Consider the following 17293-nt stretch of genomic DNA (forward strand, 5'->3'; position numbering starts at 1 on the left):
TTGCAACTTTCCCACACCTCCATGGATGGTTTTATGAGTGGCTATAGCTAGAAGCTGACTTTTTGGTGATGTGCCCACCACAAATCTAGTTAGCCAGGTCCTCAGGCCACAGACTCACATCACCAGGTCTCGCCAGTTCAGGAGGCTGTGCCAGAGCTCGGGCTCAGTTGGCTCTGTTGCCATTAGGAATTCAGTCGTCACCACAACTCACCATGAGATATCAAAGTACAAATTCTGCCATAGTGTGGGGAGGTGTGTATAGAGACAGGCAGGGAAATAACTATTGGAATTGGAGTTAAAAGATAATTTCAAGTTCCAGCCCCATTCTTGCCTAGCCAATTATCCTCTGAACCTTAGCTCCCTCTCCTGGAAAATAAGGAAAAGACTCCTCATCACACCTACATCCCAAGAACACTGACCACAGAACAATGAGACAGTCCCCTGTGGCTGCTGCCTCTGGCCTTGTTCAGCATTAGCGACTCTCATCTCTCCTTTCCAGAGCTATCGAGCCAAGCTGACTCCAGGCTGTGAAGCAGAAGCAGAGACAGAAGCGATGTGTGCCTTTGTCCAACAGTTCACAGACACTGAGTACAACAAGGTCATTTCCCTCAGCCACCTCGCCTTGATCATCCCCCCACCTTCTTTCTGGTCCTCTCTGCCATGAAGTAGAGTGGGTTGAAGTCATTCTTTGCCTCCTTTCTTCTCTTCCTTCCCTCTCCTCCTCCCCTTCCCTTTCTTCCTTTACTTCTTCCCTCCCTACCTACTCTCTCATTTCCCATTTTTCCCTATGACTTATACTTGAGTTTCAGCCAAACTGGATCCATCCCTCCTCCCTAAATTGGTATTTGTACTTGTGCTGAGAGATAGTAGAGCCTGATGATAAGACTGACCTTACAGTCAGGAAGACCTGGGTTCATGATCCACACACTCCTAAGACCCTCTCAGTGCTCTAGATGATTCCCTTAAGACTAAGTCACAGAGGGGGTGGCTAAGTGGCAGAGTGGATAAAGCACTAGCCCTGGAGTCAGGAGTACTTGGGTTCAAATCTGGTCTCAGACATTTAATAATTACCTAGCAGTGTGGCCTTAGGTAAGCCACTTATAACCCCGTTTGCCTTAGAAAAACCTAAAAAAAAAACCCAACAAAAACTTAAGTCACAGAGAAGATGCCAACTTCCCTATGTCAAAGAAATCAAGAGTCCAGGCTATATCCCCTCATTGATCCTATTCTTTCACCCAAAATCTGCTCCCACTTTTATCTCTGCTCCTGGAAGTTTGCCTTCCTGCCTTCCCTTAAAAAGCCTCCTCTTGTACCTTTAAAGTGGGGATTGGGTCTTGTATCCTGCCACATCCCCACACAGTGCCTGAACTCAGTAAATAGGGGCTCAAATAACATGCCCAGCTGCTGATCTTAATTTAAAATTCCTGCCACATTCAGAGGGAAAGTCAAGCCTGGGCATCCACAGACCTGGGTTCTGGTTTGGGCTTAACCACTGATATCTGGTGTGACTTGGAGACAGTCTGTTTTCCTGGGTCTCAGTTTCCTCTTTCAAATGAAAAAATTTGGACTTACATGATCCCAAAGTCTCTTCCCCAGTTGTACTATTTTTAAGTTTAAAAAAAAAGTTTGCTTATGTTTGCAAAGTTTCAAAGTAAAGATTGATCAGACTTCCTTATTTTTTCCAATTTAAATATTATGTTTTTGTTTTTCTAGCCTCAGGCAATGGTTTTTCATCAATCATTTTTTTTTCAAGATTTTGAGTTTTACGTTTTTTTCTCCCTCCCCCTTCCCACTGATAGAAGGCAATCTAATAGAGGCTCTACATGTGTAACTATGCCAAATATATAACCATAATAATCATGTTGTGAAAGAAGAATCAAATCCAAATGAAGAAAAAATAGAAATAAAAATGACATACATAGTAGAACTTTTAGAAATTGAAGGTAGTAAGCTTTGGTCTGATTTAAACATAATTCCTTCTCTGGATATGGATGGCATTTTCCATCATAAGTCTTTTAGAATTGTCTTTGATTATTGTACAGCTGAAATAAACTAGTCAAGATGATCAAACTTCTAATAGTTTGATCCTACTGCTTGCTAACCCGATTCTCTTCTCCCTGGCCTCCCTTCCCCTTGCAGGTGCTGGAGATGCTTTTGCCCCTGAAGGATCTAGAAGCCCGGGTCTCCGCCACAGTGGACCTGATAACCCAGAACCACAGACATATCAGCCGTGCAGAGCTCAGCTTTGCTGCATTTTCCTTCTACCACAAGTTGAGGGCTGCAGAGCAATATATACCCAAAATCAAGTATCACGGAAATGTGACCTTATTAAGGGCCAAAACCAGCAGCGAGTATGGCGAGGGCCTGGGCAAGGACTACAATCTGTCTGAGGTGAGGCCTTCTAGATGCCCTTCAGGGCCACGATCTTCCGAACTTTGCTCCATAGACTCCTCCTGCACCAGAGAATACGTGACAGATCCTTTGCCTAGGGAATTATGGAGCTGAAGCTCCTCTATTCATACACTCCTACACTGATCCAGGTCTCTCAACCTGACTCAAGAAAACACTGAGGCTTACTCCCTCATTTGCTTACAGTAATGCTACTAATATTATTGGAATGCTGTGAGATGTGGTTTCGATAAAATTTCTCTCCTAAAGGCTTGTCAACTACTGGTAGATGTGGAAAGGCTGCTGGCCCAGGAGCCAAGAGATGTGCTGATGCTGAGCTACATCTCTCTGGGAGTGTCTCCTCACCTCTTTAAGGGGTCAGACTAGAAGACTTTGAAGGTCCCTCCTAGCTCTCAGCATCCTCCTGCTTCTCAGAAGAAACCTTATTCCCCCTTCCTGTCTCTGCAGTGAGCAAGGAGGTTGGTCTCAAAAGGCAGTTAGGGCTCAAGAGGAGGTGAGATGATGAAGTCCTAACCAGCTCTTTTTCTTTTAGGTCTGTGATGGAAAGGTGTCTGTGCACGTCATTGAAGGTGACCACCGTACATTGTTGGAGGGTAGTGGTCTGGAGTCTATCATTGGCATCATCCACAGTTCACTAGCAGAGCCTCGAGTCAGCGTACGAGAGGGCTAGGTCTCCTCTACCTCCCTTGGTCCCTTCCCACAGCCACAACCACATCTCCTGTCACTGGCAGGAGATGGAATTATGATGACTTTTCTTGTCATTAAAACATTCCCTCCCATACCTCCTCTTCCCCCAGCTCACACCACTCTCCACCACTCACCCTAAGGAGGCACCCCATTAATACAATTCTGCATCTAAGCCGGGTCTGAAGGAGGAGAGTCCTCTTGGTGGTACCCCATCCTACTGCCCTCCACTTCGATCTGCTCCAGTTGGTACTCATGCCACTCTCATCTGGCACTTTTGGAACACACACGCACACTCCTCCCTTGCCCTTCCCCTGTCCACAGCCTCCCAGGTAGGAGTTAAATTTGTTCAAGGTCATTATCATCTGTGATCATCCCTTACCCATGTTCCCCATACACAAACTAAAGGCCATTTGCAACTAGCTAGGCCCTGAGACCAGGGTGCCAGGGTCTAGGCTGATTTGGAGATTTCAGTTTTTGATCTGTGAAGAATCAGCCAATGGCCTGCAAGAAGATGGATGGGGCAGAAACTTTTTTTCATAACCATGTGGTGTTTTTTTGTTGTTTCCATTTGAAACTTTGTATTTATTGCATCATCAGCAAAAAAATGTTCAAGGTATTCATCTTTTGTGTAAAGACCGGAAGAAATGCCCCTTGGCAGATTTTTCTTTCTTTTTTTTTAATCCAGAATTCTCTAGAGGTTCCTTTCCATGTTTTATTTTGTCTGGGACATCTGTCTTGCTTTTACCATAGTTGGCCATCTCAGTCTGATTGTGAAGAAGTGAAGTTTCCCATTCTCCCTTCTCTCATTTCCAGGAAGAGGAGAAAATAGTGGGGTGGGAATATGGCCTGTCCCCTCTGTTCCTCATCTCTTTTCCTGGAGCATCTTGAAGGAACAGAGGAAAAAAATGGGGTGGGGGGGAAAGAAACTCCACCAGAGGAATTTCCAGTCTGGAATAGTTTCAGGAGCAAAGGAGTGGGCTTCACTGGAAAGACAATGGGAGAGCCCATGTGAGGACTTTGATTCTCAAAAAGAGGAAGAGGAAAAGAGACATTTTATCCTCCCAGGAGCCCAGCAAGAGTCTTGGTGCCACCATATGCTGGTGTGCTACATGGTCCTTTAGGGGAATGGACAAGTGATTCCCAGCTGCATTTATGATACAGAGGCTATTGGGACAGGAGCCAGGATCCTACCACCTCCCACATAGGATCCCCCCTTCGTAATTCCTGTCAGGTCATTGAACTGGCAGGGGGACCTCTTTGGAGGCTGGTTCTGAGCCTGTACCTGGCTGCTAGCACCTCCCCCTCTGTGGATCGTGGCTGGGACACTTTTTGTTTTTGTTTTTTGTTTCTGTTTTTTGTCTTGTTTTTTTAAAGAGTTACATTTAATTCAAACTGCTGCTTGAATTTTGAAAATTTCAATGTAATTGTCAGTGTAAAGAATCATGTCTGATCCTGTTTCATTTTTCCACCCACTTGGTGAAAGTGTTCCTCTTGATTGTCCTACTCCCCATCCCACAGCCCTTCTGATATTAAACCACATGGGATCTCTGGCTTGGCTACTCTGTCTGTTTTCTCTGTCTGGAACCTGTAGGCAGGATGCAGCACTATCAGTGGTGTCCTGATAATGGATCTTTAGCCTGGAAGAAAGAGGGTGGGCAAATTTGAAATCCAGTGGAGCCAAGGGGCGGCTAGGTGGCGCAGTGGATAGAGCACCAGCCCTGGAGTCCAAAGGACCTGAGTTCAAATGCAGCCTCAAGACACTTAATAATTACCTAGCTGTGTGGCCTTGGGCAAGCCACTTAACCCCATTGCCTTGCAAAAAAGCAAGAAATCCAATGGAGCCAGGTGCTATACTAAACCTTGGGTATACAAAAAAAAGGCTGAAGTCAGTCCCCACCCTCTGAGTTTACAGTCTAATGCAGGAAATAGATAAGATGCAAACAAATACATTTAGTCATGTTATGTGTGGGATATATAATTTTAAAAACAGTATTTTAAGGTATCAAGAAAGGCTTTCTATAGAAGGTAGGACTTTTAGCTGAATCTTAAGGGAAACCAGGAGGTGGAATGAGGAACAGCATTCCAGAGTCAGTTAAAATGCCTGGAGCTCTTTAAGAGATGCCTTGTTCCAGGAACTGCCAAGAGGGCCATCAAAGTATTGAAGATGGGGGGGGGGGGGGGGGGGGAAGAGCAGGCAGTAGGGAAAAAAGGAGTCCAGATAGGATTTTGAATGTCAAAAAGTATTTTGCATTTGATCTTAGAGGTGGCAGGGAGTTGTTGGAGTTTATTAAGTAAGATTAGGTGATAGGATCACACCAGAACTTTAGGAAAATCACCATTAAATGGGAGTACAGACTGGAGTGGGGAGAAACTTGAAAATGATAATTAAATCTATGGGAGCTAATGAGATCACCAAAAGGAGTACTAAGTGAGAAAAGGAGTCCATGGGACATTCCATCCACCATTAGTGTATATGACGATTAAAAATTTCACCAAGAGAACTGAGGAGGGAGAGAGGTAAGACAGGCGAACAAGGGGTGAATGGGGTCCCAAAAACTGAGGAGAGAATATCAAGGAAAGGGATGATCAATGGTGTTAAAAGGCAGAAAAGATGCAGGATTCCCATATCCAAAGGCTACTCTGCTATACCATGACTTCCAATCCTTTAATTCTGATTTTCTCCCAGATCTGCACTAGACACACTTTCTTCTCCTTCCCTCATCTCAGTCTTCAAGAAAAATGAGGATGGAGAAAAAGACCAATTTTGCAATCAAGAGATCGTTGGGGGCAGCTAGGTGGCGCAGGGGATAGAGCACCGGCCCAGGAGTCAGGAGTACCTGAGTTCAAATATGACCTCAGACATTTAATAATTACCTAGCTGTGTGGCCTTGGGCAAGCCACTTAACCCCATTGCCCTGCAAAAAAAAAAAAAGATTAGTAACTTTACCCAGAACAGTTTTGGTTGAATGATTTCAGAAGCCAGTTTATAGAGAAGAGTAGACACACCTATTGAAGATGCCTTTTACAAGGAGTTTAACTACAAAAGGCAGAAGAGATATGGGCCCACAGTAGGGATGGAAGGTCAAGGAAGCATTTGGGGGAACGGAGACAGGTATATTTGTAGGCAGTAAAGAAGGAGCCACTAGATGATAAGACTGGGAATGATGGGGAAATTTGCTGAAAAATAAAAATGGGATTGCTTGTACAAATAGTTTGCCTTGGCAAAGATGAGGGCAGTCTCTTCAAATGAAACAAATCAAGTTGGAAATAGTGGCAGAAGTCATCTGAATAAGATGAGGGAAAAGGAGCTCATGGTGACTGGTCTCAATTTTTTTCAGTAAAATAGGAAGCAAGGTTTTCCAGCTGAAAGGGTGGAGGAAAGGAAGACATAAAAGGTTTGGAAGGGCCTCTGTGCTGTAAGATGAGTTCAAAAGAGAAAGTGTGGGTGAATTTTCCAGCAGGAAATTGAGGACACAAGATTATGTTACAAATTTGAAGTGGGTCCAATCAACAGTTGGGTGATTTCTGTCCACCTTTATTCAGCAGTATGTGTATAGTAACAATGAATTGTAGAAATGATCCAAACTCAGCTGAGGTTCACTGGGGCACAATTGGGAAGCTGGGGACTCAGGAGGATAGTACTGAGTTGAGCTGGTTTAAAAGAGATCAAAATAGGGAAAGAAGGAATGTGTGGCTAGTGTGAGAATGATGGCCTGGGAGAGAACTGAGAAGTCAAGAAATTGGAGATAACAGTGGGATTTGGAATGTGAGGGCAAAGAGGTGTAAAGACTGAATCATATAAGAAAATTTTAGAGTTCTTGAACATGGAAGTGGTACATCTGTAGGTGAGGAAAGATCAAGGGTATGATCATCTTTGTGTGTAGTTGGCTTACATCTTATTTTGTGCCAGCCTCTAGAGGAGAGTGACTTCCATCTCCTACTATATAGGCATGATTTCCATGTCCTACTCTGCCAACCTCTTGAGGGAAATATTGAGGAAAAGTGGGCTGAGGAAATGGGAGGCAAGGGTGTTTGAGGGAATATCAGTATGAGTGATGAAGTCCTCTAATGTATGAATGGAAGAGAAGAGAGAAAGGTGTTCAGTCAGGTGCTGAACTCCTGAGGAAGGATGAGAGGTTCCTGAAAGTCTGTAAACAACTATCATAATTTTGATTGGGTGCAAGTGTGGATTGTATGGCTCTCAAAAGACAAGAATGCAGGTAATGGGCGAATCTAGAAGTAGTAAAGAGCAGCAAGAAGTATTCCAGCTCCTTTCCTCTACCCCCACCCCCACCCCCAACCTTGAACAGTGAACTGAGGAAAATGACTGAAAATGCAGTCAGTACTGGAAAAGGTGATCAAGGAGACCAGGTTATCTGGGTTAAAGGCATAAGATAGATAAGGAGTGGGAAAGGAAAAGACTTATGACAACAAGTTTGTTTCCTATGGAGGAGGCATTCCAGAGGGCACAGTGAAACAGGTAGGTAGTATTTGGAATGCATAGGATATGACCAAGTATGACTAAGCTAAAGATTAAGTAAAGGGTTCCTCTCCTCTTCCCAGGAAGAGAGTGGAGATCAGACATGGACAACATGGAGGGAAATGGGGAAAATCCATTTTTATATGGAATATTCCCATTTCTCTATCCCTCTTCTTTCTAGAAGCAGGAGATCAGGCAGGGGATGGTACAGCAGAAGATGAAAGACACTGTAAATATGCAGCAGAGGATGGCAGTCAGTTTCCCATAAGGTAGGAGATAGAAGTCTGGACCCACCTGGTAGGAAGTTGCACCTGCCACTTTTCCTCAATATTTCTCTCAAGAGGTTGGCGGAGTAGGACATGGAAATCATGTCTATATAGTAGGAGATGGAAGTCAATCTCCTCTAGAGGCTGGCACAAAATAAGATGTAAGCCAAGCTTAGGAGAAGGAAATGACCTGAAGCCTGGTCAATACTGAGAGCAATGAAGACTGGCCTCCTACCAACAACAAAATTCTCAAGTGGGATTGAGGACTGTCAAGATCAAATAATGTAGCAGAAACTTGGGAGAGCAAGAACCCCTCTGGAATAAGGACTCATTGAACACAAAGAAGGAAGGAGTGCGGTGATAGAGACCTACTCTCATGAATACCACTTTCATGGGTTCATTTACCCAGCAAACCTTTTTTTTTAACTATTCCAAAATTTTAATAAGTGTTCTTGACAAGGCATATCCTTATCAGGATAAACTCCATTGGAGAGAGAGAATACAGATCACAAGTGGCCAGGAACTGAGGAATTTTCTTGATTCAGGGCAAGACTGTTCAGTATTTTCTCAGACTGGTCCTGCTCTGTAATCTCATATTTCTCTTTTTCATGTCAAAAATCTCTCTTAAGTGTCTAGGTTTACGGAGTCTCTTCTTGAAGTAAGCATGATTTAGAATTTTTATAATGAAAAGGATAACCTTATTAGAGGTGGTAATGACAAATTTTTAATGGGTCCTTCTCAGGGGAACAAACACAGTTGATGGTCAGAGTTACTAGTAGCAAGCTTCTACTCATCTACTCACTTGCTCCTTTGGGGGTCAGTGAACATGATCAGAAATGTGCCTGGGGTAATGCTAGTCTGAAGTTTTCTCACATGCTGGCTGAAGTCTCCATTTTTAAGGGTGGCTTAATCCCTGAAAAATACATGATAAATGGGGATTTAAAAATAATTAGTATTTCCTGACTCCCTTACCCCAAGAAGAAATAAAAATTGAAACTTTTTTTATATGCACAGGAAAAAAAGAAAGTTCAGAAGGAAACTCAGAAAGCAGACAGCTTTGAAAGTATCATGTGAATTTATTAGAAATGCTAGCTATTGTAATTGTTAACCATGTAACTTTTGACCAAGCCCATAATATCACATGTGGAAAGTGGTATAAGAACCTAAAAAGACAAGTATCTTGTTATTCATAGTGCTTCTGTGAGTTTCTCAATTGCCACTGGATTAGGGATGACATGTTAGGGACAAGAGGTGGATCAAAAAAGGAGTAGTACCTAAGGTGAATAGGATAATGATAATGGATGACAGAGAAAAGGTAGAGTTACTCAACTCTTATTTTTGCTTGTTTTCTCAGAAAGGGGAATGATCTTTGGACTAGAAAGGACAAAAATGGCAGATAGAGAGTTTAAACACAAGATAAGGAGACAACAGGAGAGCACCTAGCCACCTTTGGTGACTAGGTCAGCAGACTAAGATTAAGTATATCTCAGGGTCTTGGAAAAAATGATTGCTGATTCTCTGTCAGCAATCTTTCAGAGATTATAATGAACAGGAGCTACTGGAGAAGGGCAAATGCCTCAATTTTCAGAAAAGGGAACAGTGGTATCTGCAAATTACAAACAAAAGAACTTGACTTTGAGTCCTTGAGTCCCATTTTTGAGTCCTTTGAGTCCTTGATTCCCATTTTTAAAGGTATGATCAGTGTATATCTAGAAAAGAATCAGACCATTAGCAGCCAACTTGGTTTCATTTAGAACAGGTAACACTAGACTAACCTCAAATGCATAAGTAAAGCAATTCATCTGACTTGGCAGTGGTTGCATGTCTGATGCAAAGGAGCACATCAAGTTTGAGGGTTCAAATAATCCTTTTAATAAGAAATACCCCCAGGTAAAAACAGTGGCAGTTGAAAAACAGTTCACAGGAAGATAAAAGCAGATAAAAGCTACTGGCAAAAAGGCTGAAAGCAAGAAGCAATAACTATCTTAGGGTTTTAAGAACTCTCTGCCAAAGACTGGAAGTTAGGTTCCTTGCCCAAAAAGTCCATGGCTCAGATCAACCTGAGCAAAGTTGACTGAGAGCAAAGTTGACTGAAACTGCTCAAGGTCTGCTCCATAGTTTAAATGCTCACAAAAAGTCCTGGTTGAATGGAGGTGGAGGGTAAGTGTGGAAAGTTCAACTCAAGCCTCTCTACTGTTCCAGTAGTGCTCTGGATCATGCCACCAACGATCAATCAGTATGCATTTATCAGATCTCTAATAATTGTGAAGCACTGGGGATAAAAGTAAAAGAGATAACCCCAACCCTCAAGATGTTTTCTTTCTCCTGAGGGAACGTTTGCAAATAAGTAAGTTCTGGCTAAATTCAACTACCAGGCTTAAGGGATTGCCCAAAATGAGATTTTATTAGTCTGATGGCACAACCCACAAAGATGACAAAGTAATTGCATTACTTAGCTCTATCCTGTCTGACTATGAAGTATGGTTCCCTTGCATTGCATCTGTGGACCATATCCAAAAAGATGTTCCTGGACCAATTAAGATTGAGCTCTTCTTTGGAGAGGAGCTGTGGTCCTCCATCTTTGTTAGTATTTGCCTCATGCTGGCTAACTCTGGCTGAAGCAATCCTGATTCAAAATTAGTAATATGTATTATAGGTCAAGGTCATGAATCAGGTTGTGAATTACTCTCTTCCTCCAGTCCCATTTTTAACTCTACCATATTGTCACTGTAAATGGACACTCTAAATCATGTCTTTTCTTTTTACACTGTCAAAATAAATAAATTGTATCACTCTATTATGTTTAGTGAGCAGATCTAAGAAAAATTTATATAATTAACAAAGTATTTTATATAACAACATAATATTTTTATTTAAAAAAAGCATTCAAATAGCAGTTTGGAGCACTGCTGTCTAAAAACCCATCCTTTCCCACTAATAAATATCTTCATAGACTTGGTCTTATATACTCTTGTGAAATTCTCATTGGAAAGTTCTAGAAATTGCTTCATATTGTAGGGGTTTTAGAGTTACAATTTAGGAACAAAGTGTTCATCAAGTAGAAAGGAAAAACAAAATAAAGTTATGTTTTGTGGTGTCAAATCAGTAGCATATAGTTTTAAGGACTCCTAGGGTGAGGTAAAGATAGTGCAAGACAAAGATTCAAACAATAGTAGTATTATGGAATAAACCAAACTCTCGTCCCTTATAGTGTAAGCCAGTATTTGGACATAGGCTATTGTGTTTTGTTTACCAGCTAGTAAGATATAAGTTTAGAAGGCTAATAAATGTCTAGGCAGAGAAGGAAATAACAAACTAATCTAGTATCTTTGCCAGAGAAACCCTAAATGACAATAAAAAACACTACTGAAAACTGAATAACAAAATTTCTAGATAATCCTTATGCACTATTCAATTTAAATATAACTATAAATTTGTCTCAAATTTTGCACTTTTGATGTTTCTGAAATTTCATTATTTATAAGATCTTATTCCACTTTCTTATTCAGTGTCTTTTCTTTCCATCACTAGAACTTTTTTGATGTTTAAGTCAAAACATGTATCCAGAAGCCCCATACAATTGAAATTATTTTACCAATATTGAAGAGTACAATGATTAGTGTGAAAAGATGTGTGATCTTAGTTTTAAATCCAAAAGATTATCTTTATTAAGCTTTGACAACATTTGTCTGAGATAAATAGATAAATCACAAACATGTGTCAAGAATGTAAGTAAGTATTACATCTCTTTCCAATAAGGTCACATTTCCCACCTTTACTAGCTAGTACAAAATCCACAGCCATTAGATTCTGAAGAATCATTATTCTAATAGTAAACATTGCCACTATGTATCTAAGAAAGATGTATAATTGCTAATCATTACTTGCTTAGATAAAAGTCTTATTTCTTTTTTTTTAATTTAAGGCAATGGAATTAAGTGACTTGCCCAAGGTCACACAATTGGCAATTATTAAGTGTTTGAAGCCAAATTTGAACTGGGGTCCTCCCGACTCCAGGGCCGGCGTTCTATCTACTGTGCTGGCTAGCTGTTCCCAAAAGTCTTATTTCTTTTTTTTAGTGGGTTTTTTTTTTGCAAGGCAATGGGTTAAGTGGCTTGCCCAAGGCCACACAGCTAGGTAATTAGTAAGTGTCTGAGGCCAGATTTGAACTCAGGTACTCCTGACTCCAGGGCCAGTGCTCTGTCCACTGTGCCACCTAGCCACCCCGCAAAAGTCTTATTTCTTTAAAAACTTTAGCAACTACTCCAAGAGTAGTCAGCAGATTTTTCTCTCTTAGAAACTTATGAAAATTGATGGGAGTTGAGGAAGATATCTTACAACAGAAATCAAGTAGTACCCTATATAACATGATGACCAGTTTTCAGGCAAACCTGGGTAAAGCATAAGTACCAAATAAATAATGACTGCCATTAATGGTTAAAGTGACATTGGTAACTACAACAATTTAAAATATAGCTGAATAAATCTAATAATGGCAAGAGAATGAGAACTGGTTATAATATAATTATAATGACTCTGACCAACTGGGGCTATCCCTTTAGAGATAATATATAAGAATCCAATCATCTATTCAATTAGAGACAGCTATCAAAGTGAAAAGAGAAAACATATATCTCCTAAAGGAAACTAAAAACAAAAACTCCTAGAAATATTAAATCCAAAATCCAGAGTTTCAAAGTTTAAAAAAATTACTGCAAGCAACCAGAGAGTGTGAGTTCAAGTGTCAAGGAACCAGAATCACACAAGATATGGCAAAGAAAAGAAAATCTTGGAATAAGAGATTCAGAAAGACAAAAGATAAAAGGTTTACCCAAGGAAAAAAGGTTACTCAATGTAACAGTATATCTACAAGGCAAAAAATAATCTTTAGTACAAAAGAAGACCTCAGAATTTTTGCTGAAAAGATGATAGCTGAGTAGAAACTCAAATACAAACACAAGAGTCAAGAGAAACATAAAAAGGCAAAACTAGAAGGAGCTATACAATGATGAAATATTTATATTCTAACAAGGGAAGAAAAAAACTTGTGTCCCTAAAGAATCCTAATGATTTAAAAGCTTTAACTGAGAAATAAAACAATAGATGTGTTATGGTTTTATTCTGTTTCGATAGTCTTATGAGAAGAAAAAAAAGAAGGGAGAAAAGAATACACAAAAAGAAGGAAAGAAAGGGAACTTACTATTTCATGTAATTAGAGTACATGAGAAGAGTATACAAACATGGAAGAAGGTGTAGGAGCAAGAAGCATCTTGTGAACCTTACTTTTATCTGAACTGGACATAGGAAAGTGGAAGACATATTTAAAGATAGCAAACAAAAGGGAAACAGAGAGTGGGCAGAATTGATGAGGGATCAGTCATAAGCAAAACAAACTCCAACTCTGAAAGATGGATTGTGAAGAAAGAATTAAAAGAATCAAGGATATGTAATCAATGACTAGGGTGAGAGCAAAAGAAAAGGCGCAGTGGATTGGATCATTACTGCTGAACACACTATTATTTACAAAAGGGGCAGAGGCAGTCATCTGGCATTATTTAATGTTCTAGACATCAAAGTGCTGGAAATATAAATAAAAACAAAAGCAAAGAGTTCCTGCTCTCAAGGGGTTTAAAATTTAAGGGAAGGGTAATACATAACAAGAAGCTGAAAAGTATTGTGGGGGTTGGGGGAAGGAAAGGGAAGGTTTAAACAGGCAGAAGCACAGTGAAAAGAGAGCCTGGAGAGTCAGGAACAGAGCCTGGAAAGGAATAATGGTGTTTAGGCACTGGGTCTGGAAATCTTACAATGGAGGTACTGGAACTAACCAGAGGAATGGACCATTGGGGAAGAGGGATAATCCTGAGAAGGTACAGGGATAAGAAATCTTCCAGAGTGAAAAGGAAAAAGTATAAGAGAATAGGATAGAGGGAAATACACAATTAACAGTCATAAATATGAATCCAAATAGGTTGCACTCACCCATAAATATAAAAGAATAGCAGAATAGATTAGAGAATAAAATCCAACAATGTGCTACTTATGAAAAAAATACATGAAACATAAAGATTTACAGTTAAAATTAGACCCTAGAACAAAAATCGATTATGCTTTAAGTCAGTGTGACCTGCAGTGTGATTTTATACAGACAGGCCCCCTGTGCATTTACTAAATGCTTTAGTAAACAAAGCTCTCATGGAAATGGCAAATAAAAATATATTGTCTATTGTTTCAATAAAATCTTTTAAAAGTAAGGTTGGACAGCCCAACTTTAAGAAATTAAAGAGATAGCAATCCTGATCTAGAGAAGGTAAGAGCAAAAAAATAGATGTGATTAAAGGAGATAAATAGATATAAAGCAGATAAACATTATGCTTAAAGACATATATAATGAATTATTTTCAAAACTTAATAGGCATCACATGGTATAGTATCTAGACATATAAGGAAAAGTTAAATGACTTATAGGAAGAAATACATAGTTGATAACCTCAATGTACTCTTTTCAGATAGAGAAACCTAACTCCTCCCTTTGCTAATCTTCATTTCTAATCAACTGTCAAATCTTATTTGTGCCTTCATATCTGACTTCTTTTCATACACATTTACCACTGTAATTTAGATCCTGTGACTTATTACCTAAATTATTGCCACAATCTCCAAACCGGTTTCTTGACCTCAAGTCCCTCACCCACTCCAGCCTATTCTACACAATGCTACCAAAGCACAGTAGCATACATGCTCTGGTTCCATTCTGGGTCCACTTAGGTTCATACCTGCTATATTTCCCCCTCAGGATTTTTAGGTGCCCTCAGGGGCATAATGGTATCTCTTTGCTATTTGCTTGAGCCCCAACAAGCTCCACTGACCCTAGTCTAGGGGCCTGTCACTAATACCCCAGTTCCATTTAACTCCTTAAAATTGAAGTTTTTAACAAAATGGTATTTACTTTCTTTCTTCCTACCTGATAGTTCCTTAAGTTTTCTTTGCTGGTCTCACCTTCTAACCCTAAAAGTTCTCTTCTCTTCTTCCTCTATTCTATTTTACTAGGTGATCTCATCAGCTCCTATGAATTTAAATGCTCTATGCTGATGAATCTCAAATATACCTATCCTGCCTCAACTTTTCTGCTGACATCCAATCTCACATCTTCAAAAAAAATTTTGATATCTCTAAATGGATGTTCAGTAGATAACTTTAGTTCAAAATAAAATTCATTATTTTTCCCTCAAAACCCTCCCTACCTCCCATCCTCCCTATTTCTGTGGAAGGCAACACCATCTTCCCACTCTCTAGTTTGCAACCTAGAAGTTATTCTCAACTCCTCACTATCTTTCATTCCCCTATATCCAATGTATTACCTAGGGTTGTCAATTTTATCTAACATTTTTTGTACATACACCTCCTCCTCTCTGCTGACACTACCACCAGGCCCTAGGTTGCTGGTATGTCTGCCTGCCTTAAGTCTCCCCTCCCCCCCTTATTCATTCTACATTCCACCATCAAAGTGGTTTTCTGAAAGCTCAGGTCCAACCACCAAATGCCTCTCAAGAAAATTCACTGACTCCTTATCACTTCCAGGATCAAATTTAAAAAAATGCTCTGGTATTCAAAGTCCTTCATGACTTAATCTCCTTCTATGTTTCCAGTCTTCTTATACCATATTCCTTGATAGGTACATTTCCATCTAGTGACATTGGCCTCTTGGTTGTTCCACAAATAAGACACTTAGCTCCAGGCATTTCCTTTGACCATCCCAGATGCCTGGAAATGTTTTCTCTTCTCAACTCTATCTACTGATTTCCTTGTCTTTCTTTAAATCCCAGATAAAATCCTATCTTAAAACATCTCTTAATTCTACCTTCCCTTGGTTAAGTATTTCCTATTTATTCTGTATATAACTTATGTAATTATGTTTGTCTGTTGTCTTCCCCAAGAGATTATAAGCTTCTTGAGGGCTTGTTCAGTTATATCCAACTTTTCCTGATCCCCTGAACCACAGGAAGTCTTCCTTCCACTATATCTCAAAGTCTAAGTTCATGTTCATTGTTTCCATGACACTATCTATCCATCTCATCCTCTGCCATCTCCTTTTCCTTTTGCCTTCTGCTTTCCCAACATCAGACTCCAATGAGTCTTGTCATGTCATTATGTGACCAAAATTTAAGCTTCTCTTTCAGTATTTGATGTTTCAGTGAAGTCTGACTTAATTTCTTTTAAGCTGACAGATTGGATCTCCTTTGCTGTCCAAGGGACTTTCAAAAGTCTTCTACAGCATCACAATTTGAAAGTACTGTTTCTGTAGCACTCAACTTTCCTTATGGTTCAACTTTCATAGCCATACATTGCTACTGGAAAAAACCATAGTTTTGACTATACACAGACCTTTGTTGCAAGGCATTGTCTCTGTTTTTTAGTATATTGTCTAGATTTGCCAAGGTTTTTCTTCCAAGGAGTAAATTTCTTTTAATTTCAGGGTTGCAGTCACCATTTGTAGTGATCTTTGAGCCCAAGAATATAAAATCTAACACTGCTCTCATTTCTTCTCCCTCTATCTACCAGAAAATGATGGGACAAATTGCCATCATCTGTTTTTGTTTGTATGTTGTTTTATGTTAAGCTTCAAGTTAGCTTTTATTCTTTTTTTCACTCCCATTGAAAAGTTCCCTAATTCTTTACTTTCTGTCATCAGAGTGGTATCATCTGCACATCTGAGATTGTTGATTCACCAGTCTTATTTTGATTTTTTCAGTCGGGCATTTTGAATGATGTAGGGTGCATGTAAGCGATCATTCTGTTGGATCTGACCCTTCCTAACCCCATTTGGCAAAGATACTAGAGTGGTTTGCCATTTCCTTCTCCAGCTCATTTTAAAGATGAGGAAACTGAAGCAAACAGGTTATGTGACCTGCCCAGGATCACAAAGCCAGCATGCATCTGAGGCCGACTTTGAACCCAGAATCAGATCCCGCACTCTTATCAAAGGGTTTTTCTTGAGAACAGGTACCATTTTTTTTTTTTGCCTCTTCAATTCTTAGCACACAGTCTGGCGTTTTATGGATTAATCAAAGATCTTGCAAGGACAAAAATCCCAACTTTCCTGCAATCCCTCAGGAGGCATATTCGAAGTCCAGTGACTTCCACTATTACCACTAATACCAATGGTTAGCGTTCAGCTAGGCCAGGTTCTGCAAAAGGTTTAACAGAGATTGTTTTATTTTATTCTCAAAATCCTTGAGAGGTGGGTGTCATTATCCACTGCACTTTACAGATGTGGAACCCGGGGCAGGTGGCGGCTTCAGCGGCTTACTTCCCCGGGGTGGCACAGCTGGGAGGCCCCCGTGCTGGCCCGCGTGCCCCGGGCGTCATCAGGTCCGAAGGGGGCTTCGGGGATCATGGACTCCGTGGGTTGCTTTGACCGCTGAGAAGCCCGGGGCGGGGGGCCGGGAGTCCC

The 17293-nt window shown here is 40.4% G+C and overlaps 1 protein-coding gene across 2 annotated transcripts in view; it reads left to right on the forward strand.

Moving 5' to 3' along the window:
• FASN (fatty acid synthase) overlaps positions 1-3190 on the forward strand; it is a 53572-nt gene extending 50382 nt beyond the window's left edge. For both annotated transcript variants that reach the window (XM_074224816.1, XM_074224815.1), the window contains exons 41-43: positions 500-598; positions 2140-2391; positions 2942-3190. In XM_074224816.1, the coding sequence (XP_074080917.1) occupies positions 500-598; positions 2140-2391; positions 2942-3079 (489 nt within the window). In that variant the 3' untranslated portion in view covers positions 3080-3190. The remainder of the gene's footprint in view (positions 1-499; positions 599-2139; positions 2392-2941) is intronic.
• The last annotated feature ends 14103 nt before the right edge of the window (positions 3191-17293 follow it).

Source organism: Macrotis lagotis, chromosome 2 (assembly GCF_037893015.1).
Source record: "Macrotis lagotis isolate mMagLag1 chromosome 2, bilby.v1.9.chrom.fasta, whole genome shotgun sequence".
NCBI lineage: Eukaryota > Metazoa > Chordata > Mammalia > Peramelemorphia > Peramelidae > Macrotis > Macrotis lagotis.